The 17949-nt window shown below is 41.7% G+C and overlaps 1 protein-coding gene across 3 annotated transcripts; it reads left to right on the forward strand.

Annotated features, from left to right (window-relative positions):
* The first annotated feature begins 3135 nt into the window (after window positions 1-3135).
* fam114a1 (family with sequence similarity 114 member A1) lies at window positions 3136-17907 on the forward strand. 3 transcript variants are annotated; one of them, XM_082536228.1, is made up of 13 exons: window positions 3136-3223; window positions 5706-6032; window positions 6546-6630; window positions 7786-8018; window positions 9654-9788; window positions 9953-10105; window positions 10189-10369; window positions 11972-12057; window positions 13471-13683; window positions 13869-14008; window positions 15452-15524; window positions 16011-16064; window positions 16651-17907. In XM_082536228.1, the coding sequence occupies exons 2-13, from the start codon at window positions 5712-5714 to the stop codon at window positions 16774-16776; spliced, it is 1800 nt and encodes a 599-aa protein (XP_082392354.1). In that variant the 5' UTR covers window positions 3136-3223; window positions 5706-5711; the 3' UTR covers window positions 16777-17907. The 3 variants fall into 3 exon arrangements, with proteins under 3 accessions (XP_082392354.1, XP_082392356.1, XP_082392355.1); XM_082536230.1 differs by having other exon boundaries at window positions 10189-10330; XM_082536229.1 differs by lacking the exon at window positions 3136-3223 and adding an exon at window positions 3230-4777.
* Window positions 17908-17949: the final 42 nt, after the last annotated feature.

The following is a 17949-nucleotide window of genomic DNA, read 5'->3' on the forward strand; positions in this document are numbered from 1 at the left end:
CAAATTACATAAATATATAAATATGGTTGATATTAAGGTGCTGTTGCCCAGTGTGTACATTTGTTTTACATGGAGGGATTGTACAGTGAGATAGCCACAGGCAGGAATAAATGGTGCAGATGTCTAGGAGAGAGGGACTTCAACTAGATTGTTTAAAACATTCTTGGAGTATGAGAGAATTCCTGCGGAATGGAGAAGTGAACTGATTTTTCAAGAATAAGGTGGTGTAGTAAAGACAGGTATGATCTGGGGTGATGATCAGTGAGCAGCAGTGCAGCTTAATAGTGCGAAAGAGCGCAACGGATGTTAGCTTTGCTTTGAGAGTGATGATAGAGAAGCACAGAAAGATCAGAAGGAGCTGGACTGTGTGTTTGTCGATCTAGAGAAAGCATATGATAGTAGTACTGAGAGAGGAATTGTAGTGCTACATGAGGAAGTCCGCAGTAGCAGAGAAGTATGAGCATGGCTGAGAACATGTATGAGGCTAGCGAGACAGTGGTGAGGTGCATTGACAGATGGGTTCAAGCTGAAGGTGGGATTACATCAGGGATCAGTTCTGAGCTTCTTGTTTGCAGTGGTGATGGACAGGTTGATAGATGCGGACTATGATGGTGAAGGCATAAAAGTCAGTAGAAGTAAGGCAAAATGCATGTGTGTGAATGAGAGGGAGACAGATGGAAAGGTGAAAGTGGATGAGCTTAAATACTTGGACAGTATAGGTAAAGACAAGACAAAGTGGGTGGAAATGAGGGTCGAGGGTGATATGTGTATGAGGGTAGCGTAAGAGCAAAAGGAAGAAATTACAAGATAGTATTGAGATCTGCTGTGATGTGTGGTTTGCAGAAGGTAGTTCCTACAAAAATGCCGCAAACCACACAAAAAGCTTATGGTGTAAAATCTTTACTCATTTGCATCATGAAGTATTGCCGGCAATAAGTCGGACTCGTTCCTGGTGGGTGATGGGCTCCGCCAGGGCTGCCCTTTGTCTCCGGTTCTGTTCATAATTTTTATGGACAGGATTTCTAGGCGCAGCCAAGTGGCGGAGGGCTTTCGCTTTGGTGGCCTCAGAATCTCATCTCTGATTTTTGCGGATGATGTGGTTCTGCTGGCTTCATCGGGTGAGGGCCTCCAGCTCGCACTGGAACGGTTCGCAGCCGAGTGCGAAGCAGCGGGAATGAGGATCAGCACCTCCAAATCTGAGGCCATGGTTCTCAGCCGGAAAAGGGTGGAGTGCCCACTCCGGGTCGGGGATGAGTTCCTGCCCCAAGTGGAGGAGTTCAAGTATCTCGGGGTCTTGTTCGCGAGTGATGGGAGAAGGGAGCCGGAGATCGACAGACGGATTGGTGCGGCGGCTGCAGTGATGCGGACGCTGCACCGGTCCGTCGTGGTGAAGAGGGAGCTGAGTGTAAAAGCGAAGCTCTCAATGTACCGGTCGATCTACGTCCCTACCCTCACCTATGGCCACGAGCTGTGGGTAGTGACCGAAAGAACGAGATCGCGGATACAAGCGGCAGAAATGAGCTTCCTCCGAAGGGTGGCTGGCCTCTCCCTTAGAGTTAGGGTGAGAAGTTCGGCCATCCGGGAGGGGCTCAGAGTAGAGCAGCTGCTGCTCCACATCGAAAGGAGCCAGCTGAGGTGGTTCGGGCATCTGACAAGGATGCCTCCTGGGCGCCTCCTGGGTGAGGTGTTCCAGGCATGTCCCACCGGGAGGAGGCCCCGGGGCAGACCCAGGACACGCTGGAGAGATTATATCTCTCGGCTGGCCTGGGAACGCCTTGGTATTCCCCCGGATAAGCTGGAGGAGGTGGCTGGGGAGAGGGAGGTCTGGGCCTCTTTGCTTAGGCTGCTGCCCCCGCGACCCGGCCCCGGACAAAGCGGATGAAGATGGATGGATGGATGGATCATGAAGTAGTTATGGAGCATTAGAGATTTGAGCAGATTTAATTTTTTTAAATAAAAACATCCATTTTCAGAGACTTCACTCTAAGCTTTTTGGATTCTTTATGTGTGACTGCACAGCATGTTTAGTCTAGCACTCACCCCTTGCACCTGAAGAAAGCATGAAAGGACGTTTTTACAGTCAAGTGCAATTTAATCTCTCTGTTCAGGGAACTCCCACAAAGAAAATGAAGTGACAGCACTTACAGTTGTTACAGTTGTCAGGTGTGGATCAAAAGAGGTGTGCCAGTTTATGAATGCTTGATCCCTACTGATGATAACCAGACAGAACAGCAGTGAAATAATGGTTATCATCAGCTTAGTGATGATTATTTTTGGGATAAGGAGAACACAAGAGTGTTAAAAGACTGTAACATGACTTTTAATGTCACTAGATTTTCTTAGTGAGAGAGGTGGAGTAGTTGAATTCAAATAAAACATATTTGTTCTTTGTTTACTAAATACCAAACCTGTGATTTATTACACCCCCAGTAGTTTATTTCAAAGTTAGAAATGTTAAAATGTTACACTGCCTTGCAGCAATACTGTTACTACTATAAGAATGCAACATTGAGGGACAAAAAAAATACAGCTGCATACTCATTACGTGCAATAGCCCTTTACTTTGGATTTTCTGTGTTGTGCATATTAGAGATGATATAAACGTAAGAAAAAGCGAGGGCTCGTCCGGGATTTGAACCCGGGACCTCTCGCACCCTAAGCGAGAATCATACCCCTAGACCAACGAGCCGCTGAGCAAGCAAGCAGATTAATATGTATATAAATCGTACTCGTCATCACTAGTTGTACTCATTTTAGTCTGTTTTGTTTTATTTGTTTTTGTGGGGTTTTGCGTGTAACAGCAGCTGTTGTGCGGACTCTCGTTTCACCGAGCTTCAGAATAGAGGTGTTGCTCCTCTAAAGAGCCAGAAGAACTGAAATGATTCACTCCTACATAGATGCAACTTCGCTGCTATTTTGACTGGCGTCGTTTATTTTATGACTGGCCTAACTTATTCAGCGGTCGCATTCTGAAACAGAATGCTATATTGAAACTGTGGTGCCGTTTTCTAATTATTGGAGGAAAAACACACACACACACGTACAGTTTGTTTTTGTGTGCGCTGTAGTTTTTTGCCCGTCTGTGAAGTTGTGTTAGCTTAGCTCATCAGAGCCGCTCCCGAGGCAGAGAACTCTCTTGTCAGCTGTTACTCTTTGGCGCAGTCACAGACCACCGTCCTGCCGACGTGGCGGGGCGGAAGAGCCGCTGGCTGGCACCAAACGGGTGAGCTGCACTGTCACTTTCATAAAAACAAAACTGTCTCCCAGCTTTATAATTTTCCTTTGACTATACAAGCGAAGAACTGCAGTTCAACTTGAGATTAGTCTTTCATAAATTTGCTGCATCGCTTTGTTTTTGTGTGTTTGTATGTGTTTAGGAAGTGAGAAACATCCATTCATGTTAGCGTGAAAGTAGAGCATAACAGTGCTCTTTGTTGCCTGTCTCTTATACAGCGTTGCCTATGCTGTCACGTTGCATTAATGCTATAAATCGCACTAAAAAGGCAGGGCAGTCTTTAATACATCCTTACTTAGGTGTTAGCATTAGGGAATTATTATTTGTCACGCTGTCACGCTCTATATGAGTCAGAGGAAAAGATGTTTATATAATTTATGTCAAAAGTGCAAGATTATTGTTACTGCTCAAAATGCAAAATGAGAATTATGAGACCGTGGTTTCCAGTATCTGTTTAAAGCATTTTTTTTTGTGTGTGGGTGAAAACATATTTTTCTATTTTGTGAAGTTTTATATATATATATTAATTATTATTTTTAACCACACCAGCTCTTCTGATTTAAAAAACAAAAAAAAACAAAAAACGTTCTGCACAAGGACCTTTTTCTGGCAGAAAACTCCTTTTAACAGTAATAAAATCACTGAGTGATAGTCATATGCATCTGAGTACAGCAACTGAACACAAGATGGCAACATCGGACATGAAATGACCAGCAGTACTGTCGCTTTAATTATAGCACATATAAAATTCTGTGTTGTCAAAATTCTTTCAGTTGAGTCCAGTTTTATTTAGTTGTTCACAGCAACAATTCCCCTCACGGCACTTTCTACTGCAGCTTTAATGAAAAAAAAAAATCACATTTAAAACCTCACTCACTTATTTACGACACTTGGCAATGGCGGGAAGGAAAAACTCTTTTTTAATAGGAAGCGACCAACAAATCTAGCTTCATTGAGGGACAGCTATCTGCTACCATATGGTGGGAGGTTGAAGGGAACGAGAAGAGGAAAAAAAGGAGAGCATAGCGAGAAAATGTCTCTAATTCCAGGCCAAATAAAATAAATAGTATCCATCGTGTTTATTAGAGAATCGGGATAATTGTTCGTTGCTGCAACAGTTTAGAATAAGATAGAAACTCGACTCTTTATTTACAGATTATTTAATGCACACCTGCACCCTAGAATGCTTCAAAGAGAAAATACAAAGACAAACTGCAACTTTAAGATATGGAAATAAATAAGTTAAATAAATAATAAAGGGCTAAAAAGAAAACAAAAATAAGAATAAATGGTACTGCACCTTAAGTAAAAACCAGGGTGAGATAAAAGAGATACCCACTCAAGTGGAGTCCCTTTGGTTGTTGATGCCACAGTGGCTAAACGTGGATCTCCCATGCACTGAAAATGGTGTGTGTTAAATAATGGTGTCAATCACTAATTCCCAAGCCAAATCTGAGGCACCAGTGCAGACCCAAGACAGGCATTCCTGAGATTACATCTCTCACCTGGCCTGGGCTGAGCTGGGTAAGGAGCAGGTGACCGGTAAGAAGGGGGTCTGGGTGTGTCTTCAGGGACTGCTGCATGTGACTGAGAGGGATGGATGGGGTAGAAATCCAAGTTGTCATTTTTTATGATTTTCATTTTTATTTATATATTTAAAAAAAAATACTTATTCTACATCACTTTAAACCAGGAATGTCAAACTCCTTTTACATGGGCCACATAAAGCCCATTTTGATCTTAAGTGGCTGGGACCAGAGAAATTAATAATACCTGTGTAAAATTGCAGCAATGAAGGTGGTTGGTCTTTATCAATAGGAAAATCTGTGAAACTTATGAAAATACAGTCAAAAGTTCAAAATCTATGCGTCCCTTTCTAAAGCTGTCCAGGGGACCGGATTCGAGACTTCACCGGGCCAATTGTGGACCCCGGGCTTTATGTTTGACACCCCTGCTTTAAATGGTCCAGGAGTCTCTATATACCCCAGTTTTTTAATTGTTATTTAATACATTATATATTATCAACAAAAGTCCCTTACAACATGTTCAATTGCAAGTACAGTGAGCTGCAGAAAAAAGCTCCCAGTCCTTAAAGCCAGATGTTTTTAGCCCAATCACACCTCTTATGACGTATGTGTGGGATACAGACACAGCTTGATTGACTTTTTCCTCAATCCTCTTTGGCACGGAACAGTTTACACAGTTGGTACTCTTAGTACTTCATAATTTGAGGAACATTGTTTAGTGTCACTAAAGTTAATCCCAATGAAAAGTCTAATTCACACTAATAATTAAACGCTGTGTGAATGTGCCAGGCCTCAAGAGTTTCACACATGATAAAACATGTAAGAACTGAGTGTTTCCACTTTATGCTTAGATTTGTATAAACAGTGTTTTTGTTTTAGGGAAAGTGCATTTATACGAAAGACACAGATGAGCAGTTTTCCACTAAAAATCCAACTTTTTGCAGATCATCATGTCTCAGGCTGCCTCCTCTGATGCTGACCCCTCCACAGACCCCACCCCTCCACCTGTTCAGCCCCCCGACCCTGTTCCCAGCCTCGGTCAGGATGTACCAGCAGCCGGTACACCCCCAGCAGATCCACTGCAGCCTCTTTTCTCCCCTGAGAGTTTTGATCAGTCCAAAGAGCAGTCGACCACAGAGAACACCACCACCTCTGAGACATTAGAGGGTCAGGCTGACCAACCAGAGTCTCCTGCAGAGAGTCAGATGACTGAATGTGACCAACCAGTGAGCCTGGAGCCAGACACAGAGGCTGCAGAGGAAGATGTGGAGGTTTGTTTCACAAGCTGAAGTTTGATTTATGTTTCCTTGACACAAAGCACTGAGAGGAAAATGTCTCATAGATACACTTGCACACAGTTATAAAATAACTTCAAAGAAACAAGAATTTTGAGTATATTTAGGATTTTTATTCAGGAAATTGTATATACAGGCTCAAATATGTACATATAATCACTGAAATCTTTAAATAAGTGACACTGAAGGTGTTACACTGTCTTTTAGCTTGACAAAGCCAAAGCCTATTAACTTCTCGTTAGTTAATTTGATTGATGAAAACTGCTAGTTTCTGTTTTCATGATACATGAATTTCCTTAAAGCTAAGATCCAGCCTTTCTATGTATAATACAGCTTCATATTGACATTTTGAAATATTTAATAATAAACAAGCAATTATGATATGTATTTAGAGATTTGTGATTGTCATTTGTTTTGTACTTTCACACATATTATAGACCAAACGGTTAACAGTTTTATTCCTTTCCTATGATGGATATTTGCGCACAGAAGTCCCTCCTGGACAAAGAAAAAGGTTGGGGAGCTTGGAGTTCATGGGGAAAATCTCTTCTGACCACTGCCACCTCCACAGTGGGTATGTCCCAGGTTTTTCTCATCCAATTCTTTTCTTCACATTTACACCCATTTCACTCACCACCAGTCCCTCCCTGAGCTGGTTCTGCCAGAGGTTTCGTCCTGTTAAAGGGGAGCTTTTCCTTTCCACTGTCGCCAAAGTGCTTGCCCATAGGGTCATCTGATTGTTTCTCCGTATTATTGTTGGGTCTTTATCTTACAATATTAAGCACATTGTGGCCTTGTGATTTGGTGCTGTATGAATAGAATAGAATTGAACTGAATTACATTTCACCCTGTGATTGGCCAGTTGTGCATAACTGTGGCACAATCTGATATCCCCATGTTGATGTTGTTCTTGCGTCACCATAATAATTTTGGTTCAGGGTCAACATTGAAACTGACCAGTGATGTTGTGTGAGCATACAGTTAGCATTAACTGAGAAGGTAGCTAATGCTATTGAAAGCTATTACTAGCGAACTAACATGAGTTAAATTTGGCTAACAAAAACCTAACTCCATAGTAAATTTATTATATTGTATAAATTAATAAAGAAAGCACTTGCAGTGCTTACTATTTATTCCAGGAGGGTGTTTTATAAAAACAGAGCTATTTGTTTTCTTTTTCCCCTCCATTGCACAGCTGTGACATCACAGCAACATGACTGGTCAGTTGCACAAATGACGATGCACAAACACCAACACAGGAATGTCAAATACACCATAACTATGAAAGGACCCAAACATTGTTGCACCCAAATCTGTACACGATTTGTGGTGCAGCAATGTTTTCCAAGATGCACAATTTGAAAATACACACTGTCATCACATAAACACTTTAACAATATCTATATGTGTATTTGCTCATGTGTAGCGATTCAGAAATCGCTGGTACGGTATTTCTGCAGTAGCAGGGACCTGATAGCAAGGTGATAGTAACAGACAAGCACAGAGTCCTTCCATAAGCAAGTGAAGAAACATTTTATCGCTTGTCTTACTTCTGCCATCATTCTTGCGGTTTCAAAATTGGCTCATAGATTTCAGCCAGGATTATTATAGGACCATGTGTTTTTATATATGTAATGAGAAATGTCGCTGGCAAGCAGGAGAAATAGACCATCAATGTCTACTTCTCCTCATGTATGTGAGTCTTTAATTTGCTGCTTTCTGTGTGCAGGTCAAAGCCTGACCTCAGTAAAGGTGAAGGCAGGAGAGGCACTTCGTCTCCACAGAACCTCAGTTGGAGAGGAGGCACAGGAAGAGGAGGAGGGAGTGGAGGAGAAGACAGAAGGAGGAATCGAAAGCAGAGAGATTGACCTGTCCAACTCCGGGGAGTCGTCTTCTCCTACTGCAGCCACAGCTTCTAGCAGGGGCGTTTTCTCTACAATCACACATGCCGTACAAAACACTGTGAGTGAACACACATACACGCACAGAGAGACACACAAAAGGTATCCATCTGATGAAGCTTCCAAACCATGTCATGAAAGAGTGTTAGTGGCGATTAAATCATACATTTCACCAGGCAGTCATGTACTCAGATATGAAGAGTCGTCTCGTTTTCTTAGTGCCCATAATGCCGCCTCGACAGTCTGCTGCCGTGTGGTCTTAGGGCGCTCTCTTTTGCACTTTGGTGTCCACAGCAGAGCTGTCTGTGTGATGGAGTTGTGCTTGTTTCTGATGATGTGCTTTACCGAATGTTTGGAGGTCGTTCAGTTTAATCAGATCCACAGCAGTCTCCTGAGACTTTTAGACTTAGTGAGAGTTATTTATGGTCGCCCTCAGTCATTCTCCTTCCTCCTGGCAAAATTTTTAAATATTTAGATTTCAGGTTCTCTCTGTCTCTCTCAGGATAAGTCAGTGATCAGTATAATGCACTAGTGGTGTCACAGTTTTGCTCCTAACGTATAAGCATATAAAACTGCTGCTGAACTGCAAACATAATTGAAAAGCTTCCCTATTAACCCTGAATGCTACAGTATTAGCAGACAAGTAGATGCAAATAGAAGTAAGTACTCTGAAAGTGGGGCTTATTTAATCTACAAAATCAGGTTAATCCAAAATAAACTGTTTAATAAGATGTCTCAAAATATAAGTGAGATTTTAAAAAGAATGAACTCTACAGAGCTTAACCTATTTAATTAGTTAACCCTTTAACTAATTTAACCTATAGAGTTACAGCAGACACAGCACAGCTCTATTATAGCCTCAGATTGGTGAGAGTGCTTGACTGTGATGACTTCAGACAGCGTCCACGCTGCAGAAGACAGTCCTTGATTTACTGATCCTCCTCTGGACGTCGCTGCCAGCTCCTCTCCTCTCCTTCCCTGCGGCATTCCTCAATCTGTGTTCGATGGCAAGCCATGGTCGATAGAAAAGTCGAGCCCCTTCAGTGCTGTCAACGATTTATTTATTTGTGTTACATATTAAGTACCTCCTAATTCACAGTTTTAGTAAGCTGAAATATTTCTCATTAACACATGCTCTGCCTCTCGATTTCCTGCTGTGTGAAGGAGCGCAGTTAAAGTTAAAGACATCATCTGTGCTTTGAAAATCAGACTGGAAGCAGTTGTGAGCTGTTATGGATTGTAAGCAATGATCTCTTGATTTTTGGCAGAAGGCTGCAGTTTTAAAATTACAATCCTACTTAAATATTTTGCAAAAACATTCACTTTATTTTTTCCCTCTTTGTTCCTGACTGAACTGACTGAGATTTAAAGGGTTAATTGATTAATGACACATTTAATTAGTTAACAATGTATTTATTTCATTCATTTTGGCGCTCATGGACCTCAATAAACCAAGAGCAAGCTCATATTTTTTTAACTGAATTCATTTAGTTTTCAGTATGCAAACTTTCAGTATGATATTATTTAAATTACAACATTTTATAAAAGTGTGCAATCTAAATTTACAATTTTGTTGGTCAATCCTATTTTGTTTTTGTTTTTTTATTGTTTTCTTTAACAGGCTACTGTAGTTTGCTGAACTGCCTTTCCCCTCCCACCCTTCCTCGCTCTGCATCTGTCTCTCTGTGTCTCTCAGGGTAAGTCAGTGATCAGTGGAGGCTTGGATGCCTTGGAGTTCATTGGAAAGAAGACCATGACTGTTCTTGCAGAGAGTGACCCGGGTTTTAAAAAGACCAAAACTCTGATGCAAAAGACCGCGTCACTTAGTCAGGCATGCAACTGACCATCTCATCTCATCTTGTCAGATAAGAAATGAATCTGAAACTGGTGTGTCGTGTGTGTGTGTGTGTGTGTGTGTGTGTGTGTGTGTGTAGGTGTAATTGCTTTAAATTGGTGGCTCTGTTTTTTCTGATTTTTTTTTTTTTCTTTTTTCAGATGTTGAAGGAAGCCAAGGAGAAGGAGCGGGCCCGTCTGAGTAACCAGCCTATCAGTGCTCCCACAGCTCACTACGGTATTCTTTTTGATGACTACCAGGGCTTGTCACACCTGGAGGCCCTGGAGATTCTGTCCAATGAGAGTGAAGCAAAGGTAAGGCGCGAGTGTCGGGAATACAGAAAGCGCTTCAGAAACACTGCCTGTTTCAAGCAGTTTACCTGCAGCTGTGATTTTAGGTTCAAGCCTTCCTCTCCTCCCTGACCGAAGAGGAGCAGGAGGAGGTGAAGAAGGAGCTGATTTACATCAAGGAGATTTTCATCAAGCAAGAGGAAGAGGAGGATGTGGAGACAGAAGGAGGAGGACAGACGAAGGATAACGGTGATCTTAGTTCCCAATTACACTGTTCTACCCCCTTATGTGAGTGACCCAGATCGACTGCTAGACCTGCTGTAGGTGGAGGTGGTCCCTTAGCGCTGACCCAGGATCAGGTGGCCTTTGACAGGCACCTGGATGGGAAATGATAACCCAAACTGTTAAAAACAGGGTTTGTTGTTGAACACACTCATAACTGCGCTTATCTCTGATGCTGGCTGTGGGCAGCCTGCTGTTGTTCCTCAGGGAGCTTTAGCTCACTTATTTTAGTTTTAATCTTTTCAAAGTTTGTGCAGTTGTGCAGAAAGTTAGTTTGTGCAGATTCAAAGAGTGCTTTTTAAAAGCGTGCTCCATCAATTTCAGACACAAAGACTAATCCTGTGGTATTTGGTTGCTGTTTAAAGCCGTTTACACAGCCTTCTCCAGTTTCAGCAACATTGCAGGAAAAAAGTGAGGCAATGACTTTTCCTTTGTTTCTTATGAGGCAACAAACTTATGGAAAATGGCCTGAGTACCCCTCCTTCTCCTGTTACTGATACAGGATGATCTTTTAGCATCTTATAACGAGATGAAAGACACTGCATGGCTTCAGTGAAAACGTGACCAGATTAACTGCGTTGTCATCCTTGAGTCAGGCTCTGTCAGCACACAAAAATATGTTCTTTTCTTTGTTTATATGGAGGTCATCTAAACTCCACGAAAAAAAAAAAATTAAGAAAATCTGGGCCTTTTCCTCATAAACTAAAAAATAGCATTCCTTTGCCTGAACTCTCTTGTTCTGACCCAGTTCAGCCTCTAATAATATTGCATTAGTATCGTCACTGGTCACTGGTACAGGTAACCTAACCTGACAAGTAGGTCTACCTAGGGTTATGATCAGCCACCCTTTTGATCCCAAACGTCTTATTATCTGACCTGACATTTTTGTTTTATTCACTCTCTTATGACTCTGACAAGTCACATCAATCTGTTATATTATGTCGTAATTAGAGTTCAAGAATCCAAATTTTCACTTAAACATCTGCTTCATGTCAAATAATCTTATATGCTCTGCATCCTAGAACTTACCCAAATTATATTTCCTCTTCCTAAAAGCCCTGAAAACCTTAGATCCTTACGGGAATCAGCGATGACGGTGACTGTTCCTAATCTGCTAAAGAAGTAGAAAATGTTCTACTGGAGTGAAACTGTGTCAGTGTGATGCCAAGTTTTGGTCTCGTCACATCTCACCACTTTACATTTTAAAGGGTTTGTGAGGGGCACCTTCAGGGGATGTCATGGAGGTGCACAGCTCAAAGCAGGCAGGCGCCCTTTTGCTCGGAGGGTTGAACAGGATGCCTGATCCGGCGTTTGGTGTTCAGGGGCCACCGACACATTTGCAGACTCAAGAAAAGCCAACAGAAACAATCCATAAGATCCAGGCGCCGAATCTGCATGTTTTACAATTCCAGCTGTAATTTATACACAGGAGTTTGAATTACGTTGGCATGACAACAACAATATACGCTTCGTGATCTCAGCATGGAGTAAATCGACTGATTCCTGACATGTGGTGTAAATGCGTGTAGCATCACACTTTAACACGTGCTTTGTGTATTTAAGTAAACTGACACGAGGTGGTGCATGCCTTTTGTGCATTTTTATCAGCTGCTGATGGCGAGGAGTTTGTGAGTGTTCTCACCGAGCTGCTCTTTGAACTTCATGTTGCCGCCACGCCGGACAAACTCAACAAGGTGACTCACTCACACAGATGCCAGTAGTTTTCATCTATCCATCCATCCATCCATCCTGCATTTTGCTATCAATTTTAAATTAACTGTCTTTTCTGTAAATTGTACAGTTTAATAATAAATACAATCTTTTATATTTTTTTATTGGCAACACCGGTTGTTAAGTTACTGACACTTACTACTTTACATCAGCACCATCAGTGGGTGAAGCGCCTTTTTGCCTTCTGGTACATTGTCTGTGACGAGCCTTTAAATCACAGACTGTGTATAAAATACAGACCTTAGTTGTGTGGCTGAAAAGTGAAGCTGGTGTTGAATTGCCTAAAACCTGTATTTCCTCTAATGTCCAGAAGGAGGCGACTCCTCTGGTTTCAAAAAGAGGTCTGATTGTACAGAAGTCTAGGAAGTAGCCAGTATACTGTCTGTGCTCTGAATGTCATATCATTCTGCATTATATAGACAAAGGTATTGAGCCACATCATTTATGAATCCAGGTGTTTTCAGTCTCGTGGCCACAGGTATATAAAGGCAGCCTGCCTTTACAAACATTTGTGAATTTGAAGGTGGCACTGTGATAGAGAAATGCCAGTGTTGCAACTCTGATTCAGCTGTTGCAACAAGTCAACTGTAAGTGGTATTACTGCAAAGCAGAAGCATTTAGGAATCACCGCAAGTCACGTAACGTTACAGCACAGGATTGCCGAGTGCTGAGGCACATAATGCTCTGCTGACTGAGTAACTGCAGGGTTTCGACATCAGCACAAAAACTGCGCCCGGTGCTTCATGACTCGGGTTTCTGTGGCTGAGAAGCAGCACGCAAGCAATACATCATCAATCTGGCTTTGGCGAGTGCCACATGAACACCACCTGCCTGACCGAATCGTGCCTGCTCTAAAGTTTGATGGAGAAGGGTTGTTGTCTTTTTTCTGGGGTGTCATAAACACTCCTGTAGGTGTAATGCACAGATCGTTTCCTTCACATAGTGATATGATTCTGATTTGGAAAGAAAATCTTTGATTTTTCTTCTATAAAGCTGTGTTATGAGTATTAGTTTATACCTCGTTTTATTATGAAATTGTGTTGAAATCATGCATTTCAAATTCCATAGTGTAGTTTAGTACCAGGAATATTCTAACAACCACCAATCATTCTTCCTATTTGCTCTGAGAAAACGGTCCACAAAGCTACAAAAATACACATCTTTGTATCTACACTCAACATAGTAACTCTGCATCCTGCTGCAAAGCTAATTTAAAAGTTATCAGCCCCTAAAGCCATCCTGCGTAATCACATTCACATATATAAAAACCAATATTAGCATATATCCATGTATATGCATCTAATTAGCATACATCAGGATCAGGGTGGGAATGTGTCTTCATGCAGACCTGATGAGTGGTAATTATGCATCTCCAGGCTCGAATGAGGGCCCATGATTGGGTGAGCAAGGTGGAACAACCTGTCACTACAGAGACAGTTGGCAGGGAAACGCAGGACCAGCCAGGAGGAGAGGAGAACAAAAAGGAAGAGAAGAAGAAAGACGGAGAAGAGCTGGGGGAGAAGAAGGGCGAGGAGGAGGAGATGAAGGGAGGAGAAGAGGCAAAGGAGAGCGACCCCATATCTGTAGAGGTGACGTCTCATCTGCACTGTTATGACTTCTGCTTTCAAGTTTAAATTCCGTCACCTTTTCTTCCTGCTGTCACTGCCTTATTTGATTTGAATCACTTATTCTGTGTGTGTGTGTGTGTGTGTGTGTGTGTGTGTGTGTGTGTGTGTGTGTGTGTGTGTGTATACACTCACCTTCCTCTCATCAGGCCATCTACCTGTCATCGGTCAGCAGTCTGGCAGAAGTGACGGCTCGCAGCATCGAGCAGCTCCACAAGGTGGCGGAGCTCATCCTCCACGGCCAGGAGCAAGAGAAACCAGCCAGAGACCAGGCACACGTCCTCACCAGGTATGTGTGTGAATGTGTACTTGTATTACACACTTACATTGTGGGAACTTCCTTCTGTGGGTATCCCCTTGACAGGTTCAAGGTTATGGTACGGGTTAGGGTAAGCCTCCAGGAGATCAATATAAGTTGTTGTTATGTCTTTGCTAAGGGAAATAATGGAAATGTTTGGGATTTGGCATTTGTGATTGTTGAGGTTAGGTTCACAAGCAAAGAAGACTGAAACAGTCGCATACACTGCCTGGCCAAAAGACAAGTCACCACCTGGATTTAACTAGGCAAATACATAAGAGCTTATCATTTCTTAGACAACCGTGTCAGCTGTTACTGCGTTTCACTGAAATTATTGGACTGTGTCAAGCAAAGAAAACAACTAAGGAGATTGTTGGAACTGCTAAAATTGGAATGAAATGATAAAAAATCAACATGTAAGAGCCTTTCCACACACACAGTGCGAGAACAGCTCAAGTGATTGGGACTAAACAGCTGTGTAGCCTTAAGAAAGCCACTTATCAGTGAGGCTAATCAGGAAAAGGGCTTCAGTATATTCGGGAGCATAAAGATTGGAGTAAATGAAAAAAGGGTCATGTGGTCTAATGAGTTCAGATTTACTCTGTTCCAGAGTGATGGGTGCATCAGGGCAAGAAGAGAGGCGGGTGAAGTGATGCATTCATTGTGTCAGGTTTCTGCTGTACAAGCCTGTGGGGGCAGTGTTACGATCTGGGATTGGTTCAGAAATTGAGGTCAGCTTACTACCTGAAAATACTGAATGACCAGGTTTTTCCTTTAGTAAATGTTTTCTTCCAATGTGGTTGGGTTGGATTCATCAGGCTCAAATTGTAAAAGAGTGGTTCAGGGAGTTCAGGGAATAGGAGACGTCATTTTCACGTGGATTAGACGCAACAGACTCCAGACATTAACCCCACTGGGATGTGCTGGAGATAACTTGCCGTAACAATCCAACATGCTCATCATCAACACAAGATGTTGGTCAAAAATGATCAAAATAAATGTTGCACAGTTCACGTGTGCATAAGCTTATGAAAAACGTGCTGTTATCAAAGATAAAGTCGGTCCAGTTAGAGGGTCTGATTTTCCTTTTTTTCGGCCCTGTGCTAGGGCAGATACTGCAGCTTGGGGAAGGCTTTGATAAGGATCTGTTTTACCAGGATCATTTGGGTGAATCCCCCTGGTACCAAGGAGAGAGGAGGACAGAGAGAAAAGGGGATTGAGGGGCACTAAAATAAGAACAGTTAGGTGTGTATGGCATTAGGTCTACAATTAAAGAGCTAGCAAAAACTAAATGTGAAGAAATAATCCATTTGCACATAATGTGTGTCTGCATGTCTGTGTGTGTGTATCTGTGAGGTAGAGAGAGGTCAAGGAAGAGATAGTATCACTACTCCAAGGAGTGATGCATGCTCAAATCCACTCTTCTTATTGCAGGTTGACATGTGCCATGTGTAAGGAGGTGGAGTGTTTGGCCAAGAAGTTCTCTGATACGCTGCTCGATGTTGGGGTAGGTGAGAGTGTGTGTGCATGTGGGTGTGTGAACATTAGGGATGATTGTGACTATTCTAATAATGTTTGCTATTGTCAAAAAGTATCCATCGGGGTTTAACTTTAGTTCAGTTGGGGCCTATTTTAAGTTGTATGAATACACACGGGGTGCTCTAATGAGTATTTATGCCAACAGAGCAGTCTCTGTAGAGCTGACTCATAATAAATACAGTGGTCGTATTCATTGTAATAAAACATTTCACCCACTACAACAACGTGACTCAGTGACAGCAGAGCTTTTTAGATGTAGCAGGAGATATATCAGACAGCTGATGTGTGAGTATTTGTTTGTTGGATCAAGTCACTGTTTCTTTTGTTTGTTTGGGGGTTTTTTCATAGGCTCTGCTGACAGTAGTAAAATAATTTTTGGTCTTTGTACTTGTGTTTTTCTGCTACTCCATCATCTTTTATTGATCTCACGAGTGTCACTGCCTCTCTTTTTTAGGGCCAGAGGAAAGCAGAAGAGCTGAACCCACTGGTAGAGAGTGTGCTGCTAGAGGTGAGATTTTTTTACTTTGAACATCGTGAATAAAAATAAAAATGGATAAAATTAATGATGTAGCAGTCTCATGATGAGTGACAGATAAATGATCAGGATCATCATCACTAATGCAATGGGAACTGAGTTTTAAGAGGCACTCAGACGAGATCCACACAGCGTTTAAAGACTTGTTCAACATTTTTCAGAATGCATTTTTTTTTACAAATTGCATCTCTAGAAACAAATCTTTCCTCATTTTTATTGTTATATCTCTGTGACAGCAATGCCAGGAGGCATTGTTTTCTTGTGAGCAAAGCACCTGTTTAATGCCTCGAGGAATTTCTGGATGACCAGAAACATCCAGAGCTGTGCACACAAACTGTGCACATGTAGCATTGTTATATTCCATCCATCCCCATCATGGATTATTCTCACTACAGGTGTCTAGCTAGAGGATTTACAGCTGTTGGAGCAGAATAGCAAGAGAACAGTTTCTGTCCCCAAGCCATCAGTCTTTGAAACTCTCAATTATATACATATATGTATATATGCATATATATTGTTCAGCACTATGCTACATCTACTTATGATTTCCTATCCGCAGGGCTCCAACAGCACCAACTACATCCAGAATGCATTTCAGCTGCTGCTGCCCATCCTGCAGATCTCCCACATCCAGAGCCAACACTGCCGACCCGCCACAGAGGCCGCAGCACAGATTCAGCATTAACACTGCCTGTGCAACTGCCTGCCAGTGTGTCTATTGTTGTACAGTAAAGTATAGAGAATAGAGTCACCAGAACAAGTGCTTTAATCTACACTAAGTGCCAAATAGTAACAGAACACAGAGAATATCATCAGGAAGATACCAGCTTAACTGACACACGTAGTGGTAGCTCGCATACGTTTTGTTTGTGTGTTTGTGCCACGTTGTGTCTCTGAATGTTACTTTGCCTGTTTTGCCGTTGATGTTTTGCTTTAAGAAACCAAAATGACGTCCACGCCTCAAAACCAAAAAACAGAATATTACTGATTGTACTGATCAAACTCTATATTATTGTACATTGAGCTTTCTTTGCACAACAGGAAAAAACATAGACTAACACTAGTAGAGTGTCTGTTGTGTTGACTGTTTAATTGCAGGTTAAGATAAAATACCAGCGTCAGTGATTATATATAGTAATATCATACTTATTTTGTTTTCTGTGTTAAATTATATGAAACAACACTACCTTATATTTTATTTCCATCTTTTGTTGTGAACATTACTAATGTGATGTCGGTTAATTAATTTCTGTTTGCGTCTTGTTGTTGGACTGAATTAGATGAGCGATACCACTCTCTACGCTAAAAGTGAAACCACAGCCTTTTGAAGGGAATCGGCTAGTTTGGCTGCACCAAAACCAAACAGTGTGAAATACAGCAACAAAATAACAATAAAACATTTAATTACCCCAGTAAAACAAAAACTGTCTGTTTTGGGGGGGTTTATTAATTCAAACCTGCAATAACTGATTTTAGAGACATTTTTTGTGGAAGTAAATAGTGAACACTTGTGTTATGTATCACCTTTTAAACACTATCATTCATTTAGTGAATTTTGACTCTTTAAACTCTGATTTTGGCTTTTGCTAAATCCTAAAGGGGACATTGAGCTCTTTAGCCGGAATTACTCCATCATGTGCATCTGTTTGTTGCTAAACAATGAGCTAACTCATTGTTCACTCACTTTAAAGGTTATTGAAACACGATAGGTAGATGTGGATTGTATAACTCGCACACAGCAATCTTTGCTGAAACGGAGTGTAACTTCTGATTCTTTGGTTATAAATATGCATTAAAACTGCCTCACTCTGCAAAACTGTTGGTATAAGGGTCAATTTATCTCAAATTATTGTGGGCC

This window comes from Aulonocara stuartgranti, assembly GCF_965226115.1.
Source record: "Aulonocara stuartgranti genome assembly, chromosome: 6".
Classification (NCBI taxonomy): Eukaryota; Metazoa; Chordata; class Actinopteri; order Cichliformes; family Cichlidae; genus Aulonocara; species Aulonocara stuartgranti.